General features: G+C 41.1%; 1 protein-coding gene and 1 long non-coding RNA gene across 3 annotated transcripts in view; both read right to left on the reverse strand.

The window, feature by feature from the left end:
• Positions 1-19,534, reverse strand: part of LOC127489323 (uncharacterized) — a 403,737-nt gene that overhangs the window by 239,274 nt on the left and 144,929 nt on the right. The window lies entirely within an intron of this gene.
• LOC103346823 (zinc finger protein 568) overlaps positions 1-19,534 on the reverse strand; it is a 61,633-nt gene that overhangs the window by 12,280 nt on the left and 29,819 nt on the right. For both annotated transcript variants that reach the window (XM_070054806.1, XM_070054805.1), the window contains exons 2-3: positions 963-1,089; positions 626-718 (exon numbers count right to left, since the gene is read on the reverse strand). In XM_070054806.1, the coding sequence (XP_069910907.1) occupies positions 626-718; positions 963-1,086 (217 nt within the window). In that variant the 5' untranslated portion in view covers positions 1,087-1,089. The remainder of the gene's footprint in view (positions 1-625; positions 719-962; positions 1,090-19,534) is intronic.

Consider the following 19,534-nt stretch of genomic DNA (forward strand, 5'->3'; position numbering starts at 1 on the left):
TGCCCCCTCTTCCAGGCCAGCTCTCTGCTGTGGCCCAGGAGTGCAGTGGAGGATGGCCCAGGTCCTTGGGCCCTACACCTGCATGGCAGACCAGGAGAAGCACCTGGCTCCTGGCTTTGGATCAGCGCAGTGTGCCAGCCACAGCACACCAGCCATGGTGGCCATTGGAGGGTGAACCAATAGCAAAAGGAAGACCTTTCTGTCTCTCTCTCTCACTGTCCACTCTGCCTGTCAAAAAAAAAAAAAAAAAAAACCAGAAAAATTAATCTTAAAAAAATAAGTTTCTGTATGTTGCCTAATTAACAAGCATAGAAGGAACTAATAAGTGCATGAAGGAAAAGGTATGAAAGTATAGAGAAGGACAAGGTAGAATTTGGGGAATGTATCAAACCTAAATAAAAGCCTTAGTAACATCAGAAAATGACTGGATTTTTTTTTTTAATCAAAGAACATCTTCACTAAGAACAAAAGTTAGAAAGATATTGGTATCTCTAAATGCCTGTGTCTGATGCACAAAACCAGCTGTCATCAGGAGTAAGGCTTGAGAAAAATTCATGGAAAGAACACCAGTCAACATCTGAACACTTTCTGCCTTGGCCTCCCTGTATCTTATGTGCAGACTGACCTGGAAGGCTCTCATTCAAGCATTCGTCCACCATCCATGGCTCTGCTCCTTGCTCCAACTTGAAGATTAAGTCAGGTTTGGTAATGCAGTGCCCTATTAATGGAAACAAAGTAAGACTTTGTGAAATCACTATCTTGGGTTATTTGAAGGACTACAGCTTGGTTCAGGAGCTATGCAACAAATGTTCCAATTTGAATCTTTTGTTAGATGGTAGATGTTCAGATTATTCATGGACTCAAATTCTAATTCTGCCCAATATTAAACATTATAAACTGTTCCCTTATTTATCAAATAGCAAGAAAATGTTATCACTGGGCATGTGAAGGGTGTCACTCACCCAAGGAGAACAGGCTGCTGTAGGTCTCCAGCATCACATCTCTGTACAGAATTTTCTGAGCATTGTTCATTTTCTGCCATTCCTCCCACGTAAAGTACACAGCCAGGTCTTCAAATGCTGTCATCACCTATAATATTACACTTCCAGTCAACATATTAACTCCATCACAAAATAAACACTGACCGTTGTGTATGGTTATGAAGGAAAAAAGGAAGGATATGGTGTCACATTAGACTTGTTGAGTGTTTAGAAAGCCACACAGAGCATTCAACAGAGTCAAACCCATTATCTACTGGCTGTGAGAAATGCCCAAGCTAGAGGGAAACAGGAGGTTCAAATCACAAAGGCCACATCTGTCAAGGGGAATTGCACAGCAGGCTAGAAGAGGGGCAATACTGACTCTTGAATGGGCAATGTTAAGGAGAAGTATGTAGAAGCATCGAGAAAAAAAGGCAAGAAACCATCAGTGAAATTACGATGGGAATGAACAGAAAACAATTTCCAGGAAAACACCATGCATATCATTTCCAATATGTCAGAGAAAAAATATATTAAAAGACAGGGCAGACATTTAGCTTAGTGTTGTTTATGATGCCACCTCAGAGTGTCTATGATTTCCAATGCCAGCTCTAGTTTCTAGCTCCCAGATAATGCAAACCTGGGGAAGCAATGGTGATGTCACCAATGAAGGAGGCCTAGATTCCATTCCTCAATCCTGGCTTCAGTCCTACCCCACCTATTTGGTATGGTTATCTAGGAAGTGAATTAATGTGTCAAAGCTCTCTCTCAGTCCATCAACTTTTTTCTCTATCAAGCTAATAAATATTTTTAAGTAAGAAAATACAGGTAAGACAAAGAATACAAATTAGCTTTTGCCCTTGTCTATGATTATTCTACTGATAAACAATTGAAATAACATTATACCGGCCGGCGCCGCAGCTCAATAGGCTAATCCTCCACCTAGTGGTGCGGCACACCGGGTTCTAGTCCCGGTTGGGGCACCGGAATGGCAAAAAAAAAAAAAAAAAAAAAAAAAGGAAAACCTTTCTCTCTGTCTCTCTCACTGTCCACTCTGCCTGTAAAAAAATAAATAAAGAAAGAAATAAAGAAATAACATTATATCTAATTAAAGTGAAAGCAATGGAAATACTTGCCCAAAACATTCAAATGATAAACATTTGAAATAACATTATACATAATTAAAGTGAAAGCAATAGAATTATTTGCCCAAAAAGAGAACCTGGGAATGTCTGCAGTACAATCTGCATTTGTGACTCACTGAGAAAAATGCTTAGAGATTTATTTCAGAACCTGCAATAGTCACCAGAATTGTGATCCAGCAGGCTAAGCCTCCACCATCAATGCTGGCATCCCATGTAAACAGAGGACTTGAGTCCTTGCTGCTCCACTTCCAATCTAGTTCCCTGCTAATCTGATTGAAAGAGCAGTGAAAATGGCTTGAGTATTTGGATCCTTCCACCAGTGTGGGAGACCCATGGAGTCCCAGGCTCCTGGCTTTGGCCTGGCCCAGTCCCAGCCATTGTGGGCATTTGGGGAATGAAACAGTAGATAGAAGATATCTCCTTTTGTCTCCCTGTCTCTCCCAATCTCTGCAAGTCCACCTTTCAAATAAATAAATAAATATTTATTTATGCTGGCCATATTTATTTATTTATTTGAAAGTCAGAGTTACACAGAGAGAGGAGAGGCAGAGAGAGAGAGGTCTTCCATCTGCTGGTTCAGTCCCCAAATGGCTGCAATGGCTGGAACTGCACCAATCTGAAGCCAGGAACCAGGAGCTTCTTCTGGGTCTCCCACATGGGTTCAGGGGCCCAGGGACCTGCCATCTTCCACTGCTTTCCCAGGCCATAGTAGAGAGCTGGAGCAGAAGTGGAGCAGCTGGGTCTCAAACTGGTGCCCATATGGAATGTCAATGCTTTAGACCAGGGCATTAACCCACTGAGCCACAGAGCTGACCCCATATTTTCCATTTTAATTAACTAGTATACTGGGACCGGCACTGTGGCATAGCAGGTAAAGCCACTGCCTTCAGTGCTGGCATGCCATATTGGTGCCAGTTCAAGTCCCAGTGGCTTCACTTCCAATCCAGCTCTCTGCTATGGCCTGGGAATTCAGTAGAAGATGGCCTAAGTCCTTGGGCCCCTGAACCCATGTGGGAGACCCAGAAGAAGCTCTTCACTTCTAGCTTTAGATTAGTGTAACTCCGGCCATTGTGGCCAACTGGGGAGTGAACCAGCAGATGGAAGACTCTCTCTCTCTCCCTCTGCCTCTCTGAAACTCTTTCAAATAAATTAAAAAAATCTAAAAAAATAAATAAATAAACTAGCATTAAACACCTAAAATGAGTACTGACAAGCTGGGGAATAATTAAAAAAAAAAAACACTTACAGGTGATATATTAATTTTCTTTCCTCTTAGAAAGATGTGGAGGACCCAGAATCATACCTGGGAGAGAAGGTGAATGGCAGGAGTTCAAAGAAAACTCTGGAGGCCAACGCTGTGGCATAATGGGTAAAGCTGCTGCCTGCAGTGCCAACATTCCATATGGGTTCTGGTTCGAGTCCTGCCTGCTCAACTTACAATCTAGCTTTCTGCTATGTCCTGAGAAAGCAGTGAAACATGGTCCAAGTCCTTGGGCCACTGCACCTGCATGGGAGACCCAGAAGCTCTTGGGTCTTGGCTTTGGATCGGCTGAGCTCCAGCCTTTGCAGTAATTTGGAGGGTGAGCCAGCAGATAGAAGACTTTCTCTCTCTGCAACTCTTTCAATAAATAAATGAAATCTTAAAAAAAAAAAAAAACCCTCTGGTTTCCTTCTGCACTGAACAGTGCGAAAAAAAGGATACAATAGAATGAATAAAGAATAATAAATACATTAACCAAGAAAACATCAGCTTCACTGTGGAGGAATAAACCTGTAAAAATAGAAATACATAGGAAAATGCACCCACCTATATTAAGTGGCAGAGATTAAACAGAAGTTATCATTGGTTTAACAAAAGCATTATCTACAAATTTTGTAAAATAATAATGTAAAAGTAAAAAGAAATGTTGAGTGTTCAAATGAATGAGGTTATCAGAGGTAAACATTATGTTGTTATTAAAGTTTATACTAAAGAAAGTTAACAAATGCACATAATGTATATTTAATGCAGTGCACTTTACCAGTAATGATTCCAAGTAGCACCTTTCCCTGTATTCATCCCTTCACAAAACCCTGGATTGGGGCTGGCACTGTGGCCTAGTGGGTAAAACTGCCACCTGCAGACTGGCATCCGATATAGGCACTGGTTTGATTCCCAGCTGCTCCACTCTGATCCAGCTGTCTGCTATGGCCTGGGAAAGCAGTAGAAGATGGCCTAAGTCCTCGGGCCCCTGTACCCATGTGGGAAACCCAGAAGAAGCTCCTGGATCCTGGCTTTGGATTGGCACAGCTCTGGCCATTGCAGCCAACTGGGGAGTGAACCAGCAGATGGAAGAGCTCTCTCTCTCTCTCTCTGCCTCTCCCTCTCTCTGTGTGTAACTCTTTCAAATAAATAAATAAATATTTTTTAAAAAAAGACCTTGAATTTCACCATTTCACTTGATTTACCCAATGAGATACCAGTAAATGTGATAGAAATAGACAATTTGTTAAAATATTTATTTGTATGAAAGAGTTACACACAGAGAGAAGGAGAGGCAGAGAAGAGAGAGAGGGGGATGGAGGGAGGGAGGGAGGGAGGGAGAGAAGGAGGAGAAAGAGAGGTCTTTGAACTGCAGGTTCACTCTCCAGATGGCTGCAATGGCTGGAGCTGTGTAGATCCAAAGGTATGAACCAGGAGCTTCTTTCAGGTCTCCCACAAGGGAGCAGGGGCCAAAGGACTTGGGACATCTTCTACTGTTTTCCCAGGCTGTATCAAAGAGCTGGATCAGAAGTGGAGCAGCCGAGTCACAAACTGACACCCATATGGGATGCTGGCACAACAGGTGGTGTCACAGAACCAGCCCCAGAAATAGACAATTTGTAAAGTATTTGCCTTCTCAGATTTCTTTTTCTGACAGTTATCTTCTGAAAAACCCTGGGGCCTGCCTGTTGAAGAGATAGTATGTAGGCTGGCGCTGTGGCTCACTAGGCTAATCCTCTGCCCACAGCACTGGTACTCCAGGTGCTAGTCCCAGTTTGGGTGCTGGTTCTGACCCAGTTGCTCCTATTCCAGTCTATCTCTCGGCTGTGGCCTGGGAAGGCAGTGGAGGACTGCCCAAGTTCTGGGGCCCTGCACCCACATGGGAGATCAGAAGGAAGTGCCTGTCTTCTAGCTTTGGATCAGCACAACATGCTGGCCATAGTGGCCATTTGGGGGGTGAACCAATGGAAGGAAAACATTTGTCTCTGTCTCTCTCTCTCACTAACTCTGCCTGTCAAAAAAAGAAAAAAAGAGATAATATGTAGCCAAGATTCACCACAAACCCCAGACACTTAAGTGAAGCTTCAATCAGTTCCCCAAATGGCTAAACTCTCATTTCTGCTCCTGGGCTGATCATAGGAACTGCCCAGCTGAGTACAGCCCATAACACAGAGTCAGAACTGCAAATCAAATGGCTATTTGTTAAGCCATTGTGTTTTCTGATTTGTCCTACATCAAATGCTGATATATATCAGTAAGTATGGAAGAAAGTTGAATTACATGCAAACTACAATGCATACAACTTCAAAATTTCATTTAGCAGTTCCTATAAAGCAGGGCCAGCATTGTAAATAAGTAAACCTGCCGTCTGCAATACAAGCATCCCATATGAGCACTGGTTCATGTTCTGGCTGTTCTGCTTTTGACCCAGCTTCCTGCTGATGGCCTGAGAAAAGCAATGGAAGATGATCCAAATACTTGGGCAAATGCTACCAATGTGGGAGACCCAGATGAAGATCTTGGTTCCTGGCCTCATTCTTTCCTGGCCCTGCTCAAGGCAGCCATCTGTGATGTGAACAAGCAGAAGGAAGATCTCTCTGGGTCTCTCCTCTATATACAATATTTTCAAATAATTTTTTTAAAAAACTTAGAAAAAAGCTCCTATAAACAAAATCTTTGCCTATCAATTAGACCTTAGAAAAGCTGCTGATACTAAAAAAAAAAAAAAAAAAAAGAGTCCTGGGATTCATAAAAATAAATTATCTGGAGACCATAAGGTTGTTCTTCACATTTCGGCTTATATATGCTCATTGTGTTCTTTTGGTTTATATTTTAAGAAGCTTATTATCATATGAAATCTAATTTAATATAATTTTACTATCTCAGAAGGCAGGATAAAGGTTCACAGTAATTTTCTGTAGCTGCATGTATACTGCATATTGTTCAAGAAGAAATTACTGAAATGGGAAAATTTTTATGATATGCTTTTTGTTTTTTTTAAAGATGTATTTATTTATGTGAAAGTCAAATTTATGCAGAGAGAGAGAGAGAGAGAGAAGGAGATATCTTCCATCTGATGGCTCACTCTGCAAATGGCTGCAATGGCCGGAGCAGCACCAACCAAAGCCAGGACCCAGGAGCTTCTTCCAGATCTCCCACAGGGGTGCAGGGACCCAAGGACTTGAGCCATCTTCTACTGCTTTCCCAGGCCATAGCAGAGAGCTGGATCAGAAGTGGAGCAGCCGAGTCTTGAACCCATGCCAATATGAGATGTGGGCACTTCAGGCCAGGGCATTAACCCACTGTGCCACAGCACCAGCCTCATGATATGTTTTTTGAAGTCATACACTCAAAACACAGCATTAGTAGCAAAAGGGAAGACATGCTCATGAAAGTTTTCTAAAGCAGTACTATTTGAACTGGTGACAATTTCTGAAATGGATCTGAAAAATAAATGTTTTTTAATTAAGTGTGGCAAGATAGAGAACATTAGACAGAAGTTAAGGTGCTGGGTATTTACAAATCATGTGAAACTACACAAAGCACTTTTCTCCTGAAATACAATTTGTTTCATCTTTTTTACAGAGATCCTGGCAAAACTTCCTTGAACTACCAGGAAGGACTATTAGAATACAGGGGGCAGGAGTCCTCCAAGATGGTGGAATAGGGACACTGATAGTCCAGGAAAAAATAGTTTAATAAAAGTGGAGATACTATAGTTTCAGGGAAGTTAGGGGAAAAAACTGCAGAAGAAACTCTTCCAGAACTAGTGGGACATGGTGGACCTACGTGGAGGGCATGGGTGCCCATGGCTCGGGACCCCAGCTGCCGAGTCTACACACCAGCACTGGAAAGGGAGGTGAGGCAAAACCTCAGTAGCCCAAGACATTTGCAGGGAAGTCACAGGAAGAGCCTAGAGGGAATGAGGCTTGAAACCCTGTGGGGGAAAGTCTACCAGGCTAACTAAAAGAGAGAAATAAAATAAATAAAATAAAATAGAATAAAATAAAAGGGACCAGTATGGACATGATTCTCTGTCTCCACTCACCTTACAAAGGTGAGCAAGACAAAGAGCAGGCACCATTTTGGACATACATAAAAGCTGTGCTGACTCTGGTGGGGAGAAATAAAAGGAGGTTAGGACCTAGTGAATGTGTGGGAGCTTATGAACTGTGACTGTGAAAAAAAAAAAAAAACTGAGGGTGTGTGAGAGAACTCATGGAGTTTCTGAGATGTGAGTACTCTTGGGAGACGCCGAAAACTTGGTAACCTTGGCAACCCGGTGGAAGACTGCAGGGGAATCTGAGCTTACACTGAGGACTGAACAGATCCTTTGTGTGGTCCTTGGGACAGAGCAGATGAATATTATACCCACAGGGGCCAGAGCTCAGACATTGACTGCCTTCAATTCCACTCAGCTGTGTGGAATTACTTCCCTTCTTAATAACCTTGTCTAAACAAGATAAGAGTCGGAGAACTCAGAGGGCTTCCATAGCCTTGGAAACTCATGACTGGAGCATAGGGAGATTACTGATGGCATAGACAGGAGTGTCAATTGGTAAAGTCAACAACAGGAGTCACTGTGCACTTACTCCTCATGTAGGATCTCTATCCTTAATGTGCTGTACATTGAGATTTAATGCTATAACGAGTACTCAAACAATATATTTCACTTTGTGTTTCTATGGGGGTGCAAACTGTTGAAATGCTTACTTAATGCATACTAAACTGATCCTCTGTAAAAAAAAAAAAAAAAAAAAAAAGAAATTATCAATTCCCAACTTGACTCTCACTGGGATTAAACATGACAATAGGTCTGCTCTGATTTCATCATCATTTAAAAAAAATCATCTATTATTTTTCACTTTATGTTTCTGTGTGGGAGCAAACTGTTGAAATCCATACTTAATGTATACTAAGCTGATCTTCTGTATATTAAGATAATCGAAAATGAATCTTGATGTGAATGGAAGGGGAGAGGGAGTGGGAAAGGGGAGGGTTGTGGGTGGGAGGGACGGTATGGGGGGGAAGCCATTGTAATCCATAAGTCGTACTTTGGAAAATTATATGCATTAAATAAAAGTTTAAAAAAAAAAAGAGAGAGAGAGAGAGAGAAAGAGAAAAAATTTAATATGTCTAACCTGGGTATGTCACCCTTAACCCTGAAGAATCAAACAGAGCTCTCTGGCCACACCCATCACAAGCCTCTAAGGATCCATCAAAAGCAGACAGTCCACTTAATAGAGTCATAGTATAACAAGAAAAACCACAACAGCAAAAAAAAAAAAAAAAAAAAAGAAGCAACCAAAGTGTGGGGAGCAACTCGGACTATACTGTTACTGGAATTAAGACTTATTCTATACATCTGCTCTCCCACAATATGGCACTGGGAGAGGAGCAAACAGCTTCTACCCAGCTGCCTCTCACCAACTTGACAAGCTGCAGGAGCTGCTCCTGATTGGAGGAGAGCAGCATACTCGGCGTGTGGGTAGCAGAGTTGGGATTGGTGGAAGAGGACTATAAAGGAGGAGAGAGACAACATGCACCAGGAACATCTATCTGAAGGAACACCTGTGCAGCCCCCGAGAGAGCCGGCTGGCGGTGTGCCGCTCCCCCGCGGAAGTGGGGAAAGTGGCAGGGGGAGCCGCCCTTCCACGGAGGTGGAAGGGACGGTAGCCAACCCGGGAAGAACCAGCAGCAAACCCGGGGAGGGCCGAGCAGACGAAAGAACAGCGCAGGGTCCTGTGTCGTTCCTCCACAAAGAGGGGGAGCGACATAATGGTGCCGTGACTCGGATATGAAGCCTAGGCAGGGTTTAGTGTCGTTCCTCTGCGAAGAGGGGGAACGACACCAAAGAATATCTCCATAATGCCAAGCAACAAATGCAGAAACTGAGGGTACAAGAACAAGGAAGACATTATGATGCCCCAAAATGAACAAGACACCCCAAGCCAAGATTGTAAAGGTGATGAGATAGAAGAAATGCAATAGACGGATTTCCAAAAATATATGATAAGAACATTAAGAAGTTCTCAAAAACAAATTCTTGAACTACAGAAATCCTTACTGGACAGGGTAGAAAATCTCTCTGATGAAAATGAAATCTTAAGGAAAAATCAAAATGAAATGAAGCAATTAGTAGAACATGAAATTGAGATAGTGAAGAGAAATCAAAATGAAATGAAGAATTCAATAGATCAAATGACAAATGCATTAGAGAGCCTTAAAAACAGAATCTGTGAAGCAGAAGAGAGAATATCGGACTTAGAAGACAGAGAACAGGAAAGCATACAGTGAAACCAAAGAAAAGAAGAGGAAATTAGAAATCTAAAAAATATTGTGGGGAATCCTCAGGATACTATTAAAAAACACACCATTCAGGTTCTAGGAGTTCCTGAAGGCATGGAGAGAGAGAAAGGCCTTTTTAGTGAGATACTAGCAGAAAACTTCCTGGGTTTGGAGAAGGACAGAAACATCCTAGTACAGGAAGCTCATAGAACCCCTAATAAACATGACCAAAAGAGATTCTTGACTTGATACGTTGTAATCAAACTCACTACAGTGAAACATAAACAGAAGATTCTAAAGTGTGCAAGAGAGAAATGTCAGATTACTCTCAGAGGATCTCCAATTAGACTCACAGCAGCCTTCTCATCAGAAACCCTACAGGATAGGAGGGAATGGCGAGATATAGCCCAGGTACTAAGAGAGAAAAAATGCCAGCCCAGAATATTATCTCCTGCAAAGCTCTCATTTGTGAATGAAGGTGAAATAAAGACCTTTCATAGCAAACAGACATTGGAAGAATTTGTCACCACTCATCCAGCCCTGCAAAAGATGCTTCAAGATGTGTTACACACAGAAACACAGCCATAAATATGAAAAAAGGTAAAGGAAGAAAATCTCCCAGTAAAAGATCACAGGAAGTTCAAAGCATATATTAGAAATATCTTTGGGAAAATGGCAGGGCAAAGTTACTACTTATCAATAGTCACATTGAATGTTAATGGACTCAACTGTCCAGTTAAAAGACACAGACTGGCCGAATGGATTAAGGAAAAAGACCCATCTATTTGCTGCCTACAAGAAACACATCTTTCCAACAAAGATGCATGCCGACTGAAAGTGAAAGGTTGGAAGAAGATATTCCATGCCAACAGAAACCAAAAAAATAGCAAGTGTAGCCATGTTAATATCAGACAAAATAAACTTTAACACAAAAACTATTAAGAGAGACAAAGAGGGGCACTATATAATGATTAAGGGAACAATTCAACAGGAAGACATAACTATTATAAATGTATATGCACCTAATTACAGGGCACTAGTTTATTTAGAAGATATGTTAAGGGAGACATAGACTCCAATACATTAGTACTGGGGGACTTCAATATTCCACTCTCAGAAATAGACCAACCCAACAGAAGATCAACAAGGAAACAGCAGATTCAATTGACACTATAGCCCAAATGGATCTAACAGATATATACAGAACTTTCAATCCTACAGCTAAAGATTTTACATTCTTCTCAGCAGTGCATGGAACCTACTCTAGGACTGACCACATACTAGGCCATAAAGCAAGTCTCTGCAAATTTAAAAGAATTAGAATCATACGCTGCAGCTTCTCAGACTATAGAGGAATGAAGTTGGAAATTAGCAACTCAGGAATCCCTAGAGAGTATGCAAAAACATGGAGACTGAACAACATGCTCCTGAATGAACACTGGGTCATTCAAGAAATCAAAAGAGAAATCAGAAACTTTCTGGAAGTAAATGAGGATAACAACACAACATATCAAAACTTATGGGATACGGCAAAAGCAGTATTGAGAGGCAAGTTTATAGCAATAGGTGCCTACACCAAGAAATTGGAAAAACACCAAATAAATGAGCTTTCAATTCATCTCAAGGAATAGAAAAACTACACCAAATAAGACCCAAATCTAGTAGGAGAAGAAAAATATTTAAAATCAGAGAAGAAATCAACAGGATTGAATAAAAAAAAATTACAAGAGATCAGCTAACCAGCTGTTTTTTTTAAAAAAATAAACAAAATTGACACCCCATTGGCCCAACTAACTAAAAAAAGAAAAGACCCAAATCAATAAAATCAGAGATGAAAAAGGAAACATAACAACAGACACCAAAGAAATAAAAAGAGTCATCAGAAATTACTACAAGGACTTGTATGCCAGCAAACAGGGAAAACTGTCAGAAATGGATAGATTCCTGGACACATGCAATCTACCTAAATTGAACCATGAAGACATAGAAAACCTACACAGACCCATAACTGAAATAGAAATAAAGGCCCTCCCAAGAAAGAAAAGCCCAGGACTGAATGGATTCACTGCTGAATTCTACCAGACATTTAAAGAACTAACTATAATTCTTCTCAAACTATTCAGAACAATCGAAAAAGATGGAATCCTCCCAAATTCTTTCTATGAAGCCAGCATCACCTTAATTCCTAAGCCGGAAAAAGATGCAGCACTGAAAGAAAATTACAGACCAATATCCCTGATGAACATAGATACAAAAAACCTCAACAAAATTCTGGCTAATAGAATGCAACAACACATCAGAAAGAACATCCACCCAGACCAAGTGGGATTTATCCCTGGTATGCAGGGATGGTTTAATGTGCACAAAACAATCAATGTGATACACCACATTAACAAACTGCAGAAGAAAAACCATATGATTATCTCAATAGATGCAGAGAAAGCATTTGATAAAATACAACACCCTTTCATGATGAAAACTCTAAGCAAATTGGGTATAGAAGGAACATTCCTCAATACAATCAAAGCAATTTATGAAAAACCCAGGGGCAGCATCCTATTGAATGGGGAAAAGTTGGAAGCATTTCCACTGAGATCTTGTACCAGACAGGGATGCTCACTTTCACCACTGCTAGTCAACATAGTTCTGGAAGTTTAGCCAGAGCCATCAGGCAAGAAAAAAAATTAAAGGGATACAAATTGGGAAGGAAGAACTCAAACTATCCCTCTTTGCAGATGATACGATTCTTTATCTACGGGATCCAAAGAACTCCACTAACAGACTATTGGAACTCATAGAAGAGTTTGGCAAAGTGGCAGGATCTAAAATCAATGCACAAAAATCAACAGCCTTTGTATACGCAGACAATGCCATGGCTGAGAAAGAACTGCTAAGATCAATCCCATTCACAACAGCTACAAAAACAATCAAATACCTTGGGATAAACTTAACCAAGGACTTTAAAGATCTCTACAATGAGATTTACAAAATCTTAAATAAATAGAAGAGGATACCAAAAAATGGAAAAATCTTCCGGGCTCATGGATTGGAAGAATCAACATCATCAAAATTTCCATTCTCCCAAAAGCAATTTATAGATTCAATGCAATTCCAGTCAGGATACCAAAGACATTCTTCTCAGATCTAGAAAAAAATGATGCTGAAATTCATATGGAGACACAGGAGACCTTGAATAGCTAAAGCAATTTTGTGCAACAAAAACAGAGCTGGAGGCATCACAATACCAGATTTCAGGACATACTACAGGGCAGTTGTAATCAAAACAGCATGGTACTGGTACAGAAACAGATGGATAGACCAATGGAACAGAATTGAAACACCAGAAATCAACCCAAACATCTACAGCCAACTTATATTTGATCAAGGATCCAAAACCAATTCCTGGAGCAAGGACAGTCTATTGAATAAATGGTGCTGGGAAAATTGGATTTCCAAATGTAAAAGCATGCAGGAAGGCCCCTACTTTACACCTTACACAAAAATCCAGTCAACATGGATTAAAGACTTAAATCTACGACCTGACACCATCAAATTATTAGAGATCATTGGAGAAACCCTGCAAGATATAAGCACAGGCAAGGACTTCTTGGAACATACCCCGGAGGCACAGACAGTCAAAGCCAAAATTAACAATTGGGATTGCATCAAATTAAGAAGTTTCTGTACTGCAAAAGAAACAGTCAGGAAAGTGAAGAGGCAACCGACAGAATGGGAAAAAATATTTGCAAACTATGCAACACATAATGGGTTAATAACCAGAATCTACAAAGAAATCAAGAAACTCCACAACATCAAAACAAATATCCCACTTAAGAGATGGGCCAAGGACCTCAATAGACATTTTTCCAAAGAGGAAATCCAAATGGCCAACAGGCACATGAAAAAATGTTCAAGATCACTAGCAATCAGGGAAATGCAAATCAAAACCACAATGAGGTTTCACCTCACCTTGGTTAGAATGGCTCACATTCAGAAATCTACCAACAACAGATGCTGGCAAGGATGTGGGGAAAAAGGGACACTAACCCACTGTTGGTGGGAATGCAAATGGGTAAAGCCACTATGGAAGTCAGTCTGGAGATTCCTCAGAAACCTGAATATAACCCTACCATACAACCCAGCCATCCCACTCCTTGGAATTTACCCAAAGGAAATTAAATTGGCAAATAATAAAGATGTCCACACCATAATGTTTATTGCAGCTCAATTCACAATAGCTAAGACCTGGAACCAACGCAAATGCCCATCAACAGTAGACTGGATAAAGAAATTATGGGACATGTACTCTATAGAATACTATACAGCAGTCAATACCAATGAAATCTGGTCATTTGCAACAAAATGGAGGAATCTGGAACACATCATGCTGAGTGAAATAAGCCAGTCCCAAAGGGACAAATACCATAGGTTCTCCCTGATCGGTGACAACTAACCAAGCACCTAAAAGGAAGTCTGTTGAAGTGAAATGGACACTTTGAGAAACAGTGACTTGATCACCCGTTTTCCTGACTATTGATGTACAACTTAGTACTTTATCCCTTTTAGTTTTTTTTTTTTTTTTTGGTTGTTCTACTTAATACTTTGGTTGAATTCTGTAATTAACACACAGTTATTCTTAAGTGTTGAACTTTAACTGAAAAGTGGTCCTTGTTAAATATGAGTGGGAATAAGAGAGGGAGGAAATGTACAATTTGGAACATGCTCAATTGGACTTGCCCCAAATGGTAGAGTTAGAAATGTGCCAGGGGATTCCAATTCAATCCCATCAAGGTGGCATGTACCAATGCCATCTCACTAGTCAAACTAATCAGCTTCAGTTCAGAATTCATCATAGTGATAGGATTAAGAGTCAAAGGGATCACATAAGCAAGACTAGTATCTGCTAATATTAACTGATAGAATTAAAAAGGAGAGAATGATCCAACATGGGAAGCTGGATACACAGCAGACTCATAGAATGGCAGATGCCCTAAACAGCACTCTGGCCTCATAATCAGCCCTTAAGGCATTTGGATCTGACTGAAGAATCCATGAGAGTATTTTAGGCATGGAAAGCTAAGACACACTGGATAAAAAAATAAAAAAATTAAAAAAATAAAAACCTAAATGAAAGATCCCTGCGAGTGATATCTCAATGGATAGAACAGGCCTTCAAAGAAGGAGCTACCTTTCTCTGAAGGCAGGAGAGAACTTCTACTTTGACTATGACCTTGTCTAAATAAGATCAGAGTCAGTAAACTCAAAAGGCTTCCACAGCCTTAGCAACACATGACAACAGCCTAGGGTGATTACTGACACCATAAACAAGACTGTCAATAGTTAAATCAACAACAGGAGTCACTGTGCACTTACTCCCCATGTAGGATTTCTGTACTTAATATGTTGTTCAATGTGAATTAATGCTATAACTAGTACTCAAACAGTACTTTACACTTTGTGTTTCTGTGTGGGTGCAAACTGTTGAAATCTTTACTTAATATATGCTAAACTGATCTTCTGTATATAAAGATAATTGAAAATGAATCTTGATGTGAATGGAATGGGAGAGGGAGCCGGAGGTGGGAGGGTTGCAGGTGGGAGGGAAAAAGCCATTGTAATCCAAAAGCTGTACTTTGGAAATTTATATTTATTAAATAAAAGTTAAAGAGAAAAAGAATACAGGGGGCAGAAGCATAGCCCAGGTACCAAGTATATAACAGACTAGATTTTACAGACCTCCATTTCTAGAGATGCTGATAGTGGAATGATGTAATGGGCATGTGGTAGGAAGCAATGCAAATAGTGACTTTCAGATTGGAGAGGTCATCCCTCCACCCCAGGCTGCACCCTTAAGACCACTGTCTTTCTAATCCACTCACAACTCTCTTTTGAATGCTGGTCTAGAACTTCTGTTACCACCAAGTTTTGAAAACTAATGGATGAGGTAAGGTAATATCAAGTATATCTTGTTCACTCTGGTCAGTATGATCCATAACTGCTTGGACCATGCAACTAGGTTCTTTACTTTTTAATGACTCTTGTCTCTGCTCTGAGCCTGAAGGTGTTATCTCAGAGAGCATTAAGTTGTATTCTGTTAGAAAAGATTCCTATTTATTGAGCTCCCTTCTTCAAATGCCATAAAAACTTCTCACTTCCAAAGGATATGGGACTGTCCCCCAGTACCCAAACTTCCATGTTCCCAGAAACTATGTATTCTATAAGTTCTGTAACCTTGAATGAGTAGCACTGGGCAGGCTATACAGTGCAGGAATTGAGAAACTTCATTTAAAGAAGATACACCAGAAATCCCATAAATGCAATTGCAACACAGTGTAAGTCAGCATGCACACATCTCACAGTAAAGACATTTCACTAGTATTGTTGCTATACTCATCTTAAAGATGAGTAAACAGTGACAGAGGTGCAACCTACATTCAGCTCATATACAATTTGGCTCCAGTGGTCTGAATACGCATCTCCATGCCATGGCCATCTTGTATGAGACTAGTTGTCTACAGAAATTTTAGAACCCCTTTCTGTATTGCTGGAGACCCACTGGTCTTCTGTCAGACACATCCTCTTCTTTAAAAAAAAAAAAAGATTTATTTTTATTTATTTGACAGGCAGAGTTACAGAAAGGGGTAGAGACAGAGAGAGAGGTCTTCCATATGCTGGTTCACTCCCCAGATGGCCACAACTGAGCTGTGCCAATCTGAAGCCAGGAGCCAGGAGCCAGGAGCTTTTTCTGGGTCTCCCACATGGGTGCAGGGGTCCAAGGACTTGGGCTATCTTCTACTGCTTTCCCAGGCCACAACAGAGAGCTGGATCAGAAGAGGAGCAGCCAGAATTAGAACCAGCACCCATATGGGATGCTGGCACTTCAGCCCAGGGCGCTAACCCACTGAGCCACAGCGCTAGCCCCTCATCTTCTGACCAAAAAAAAAAAAAAAAAAAAAAATCCTTGAAAATCCAACATTATTTATTCCTTCCATGGCTTTGGAACTAAGGATCTACCACTGGTATCCCTTCCTGAACCAGCCAAGGTCTATAGGGTGTACCTGAAAGAGATTATAATGCCTCCAATCTACAACTGCACCTATGCCATCAAGAGACAGGAACCTGCCCTGCTCTCCAAAGTTCCTTTTACCCCCACACTAACATTCACAGACATAGAAACCAATCACACAGTCCTTGAGCAATATGAGGACAGCTTCAGGACCAGAAATTCTCTAAAGATGGTGGGAGTGGTTGCAATGGCATATGCTGAGAAGGAAAACAAAGGAGACTTTCCATGATCTTTCCCTGTTGAATCATGGGCTGATGAAGCTACTTTCCCTGTAAAACAGTGCACACCTCCGTTAGGAAGAAATTTGCTGGAAAATCAACCTCTTAGGATACAGCAAGGATACATAAAACTTGTCTAACCACATGAAGTGCTCACATAATATTCCAATTCCTCATTAATTCCTGGCTTGGCAAATACATTTGAAAGAAACATACTATAAGTTGGCTGGCACCACGGCTCACATGGCTAATCCCCCACCTGCGGCACCAGCACCCTGGGTTCTAGTCCCAGTCGGGGTGCTGGTGTCCCAGTTGCTCCTCTTCCAGGCCAGCTCCCTGCTGTGGACCGGGAGTGCAGTGGAGGATGGCCCAGGTCCTTGGGTCCTGCACCCGCATGGGAAACCAGGAGAAGCACCTGGCTCCTGGCTTCAGATCAGTGCGATGCACTGCCCGCAGCGGCCATTGGGGGGTGAACCAACAGCAAAAGAAAGACCTTTCTCTCTGTCTCTCTCACTCTCCACTCTGCCTGTCCAAAAAAAAAAAAAAAAAAAAAGTGGCAAATGTGTTTTTGCTGAAAGCTTTTCCAACAGCTCCTCAGTCTAGTTTGCCTTCACTTTGAAAAGACTCTTTTTCTAGGGTATACATGAGCATTTCATTGACTTGGCCATCAAACATAATTTTTGCAAAGAATTTAACTGTACCCAGCTTTTATCAGGAGCACAAGAATATATCACATTGATGACTTCTTCCCTTTATGAGACTATTTGACACACTTGTGAAGAACATACAATGCTAATACCTTTTAGTCCTTCCTGGGTTTTGGTGCAATGCATGCCTCATTTAAAAAATTAATTGTCACAGATGCTACAAATCAGCCCAGCTTATATGGCCCCCCCTTCCAATGAAAAGTCAAATTGAATTCTGTAGGCACTATCCTTAGTGCTCTCAGTGACTTCTTCACTCGTGGAGCTCATATGCCTTCTAAATTCTCTGGATCATTTGTGATATCCATTACTTCTCAAGGGCTGTGATGCAAGGAATAACCTCGCTTGGAACCTTGCTATGTGCCAGTAAAATTAAATTAGATTTCTATTAATTGTGCTATATTGGAAAAATAGTCACCTACATACCTTGAGCCTGTGATTCTCCAAACCTTGTTATCTAGTAGGACTTTGGCCATGGATATAGAACAGTAAAACATGAGAATGGCTACTAAGACCTCCTTAATAGATGATGGACCCAAACTTGGCATACTCCATTTGGCAAAGGGGATGGCTTCCAATGTCTGCTGTCTATGTCCAGATGCCAGGGTACAGCAGGAGGTCACTATTCTAATGATAAAAAAGAAAAACCATTTAAGTTCAGCTGGACACCATTTTGCTGACTGTTGATCTCGTTACTGTTAATCCAGATGCCTTCACTGATGACAATCCAGAGACCCAAAGTAGTCACAGCCATTATCTGCTAACAAAAGCTTAAACCAAGAGTGAAGAATTAGTATCCATTATATCACAATTCCTCAGAACCCATCTAGTCCAAACCTTGAGAGTTGGAAGCTGTTATACTTGGCCCACCCATAAATAGGACGTTAATTGTCCCAGATGGGCTCTATATCCTTGTACTGCAAGGAGGATGTCACAGATATTGATGCTCCAAACTTATCCAGCTCCCTGCTAATGTGTCTGGGAAAGCAGCAAAGGCTTGCCCAAATGCTTGGGCCCCTGAACCCATGTGATATCTGGAAGAAGCTCCTATCTTACGAGATCAGCCTGGTCTAGCCCCAGTCATTGCAGCCATTTTGGAGGAGAACAAACCAGAAGGAAGATCAGTCTCTCCCTTTCTCACTCTAACACTGCCTTTCAAATATATAAATAAATCTTTTAAAATGTAATCATTTCAATAGATTCCTCAGTGCTCAATCATGATGACTTTTGCCTCCTTAAGAACATTTTCATTTATTTTTTAAAGATCTGTTTATTTGAAAGGTAGAGAGGGGGCTGGTGTTGTGCTGCAGTATGCCAAGCTGCCATCTGTTATACTGGCATCCCATATAGTCACCAGTTTAAGTCCCACTTCTTCCACTTCTGATTTAGCTTCATGCTAATGGTCTGATAAAGAGTGGAAGATGGCCCAAGCACTTGGGCTCCTGCCACCCCCATGGGTGACTCAGAAGAAGCTCCTGGTTTCAACAAGGCCTAACACTGGCCATTGGAGCCACCAGGGGAGTGAACGAGATGATGGAAGATCTCTCTATGTCTCTTTCTCTCTCTCTCTCTGTGTGACTTTCAAATAAAGAATTAAATAACTTAAAATTATTTTAAAAAAGACAGAGAAACACACACAAAGTGGTTGAGGAGAGAGAGGCAGAGAGGTCTTCCATATGTTAGTTCACTTTCTAAATGTCTGCAAAAGCTGTGGCTGAACCAGGCTCTCAAGTCCCCTAATAAGTAGTAGATCTTGCACTTAGGTGAAAGGAACTGAAGAATTTGAACCACTACCCCATGATTCCCAGAGATATTAAGCAGGAAACTGGTTTGGAAGTGGAACACTGAAAACTTAGATTAGCACTGCAATATAGAATGTGGGCATCACAT

This window comes from Oryctolagus cuniculus, chromosome 12, assembly GCF_964237555.1.
Source record: "Oryctolagus cuniculus chromosome 12, mOryCun1.1, whole genome shotgun sequence".
NCBI lineage: Eukaryota > Metazoa > Chordata > Mammalia > Lagomorpha > Leporidae > Oryctolagus > Oryctolagus cuniculus.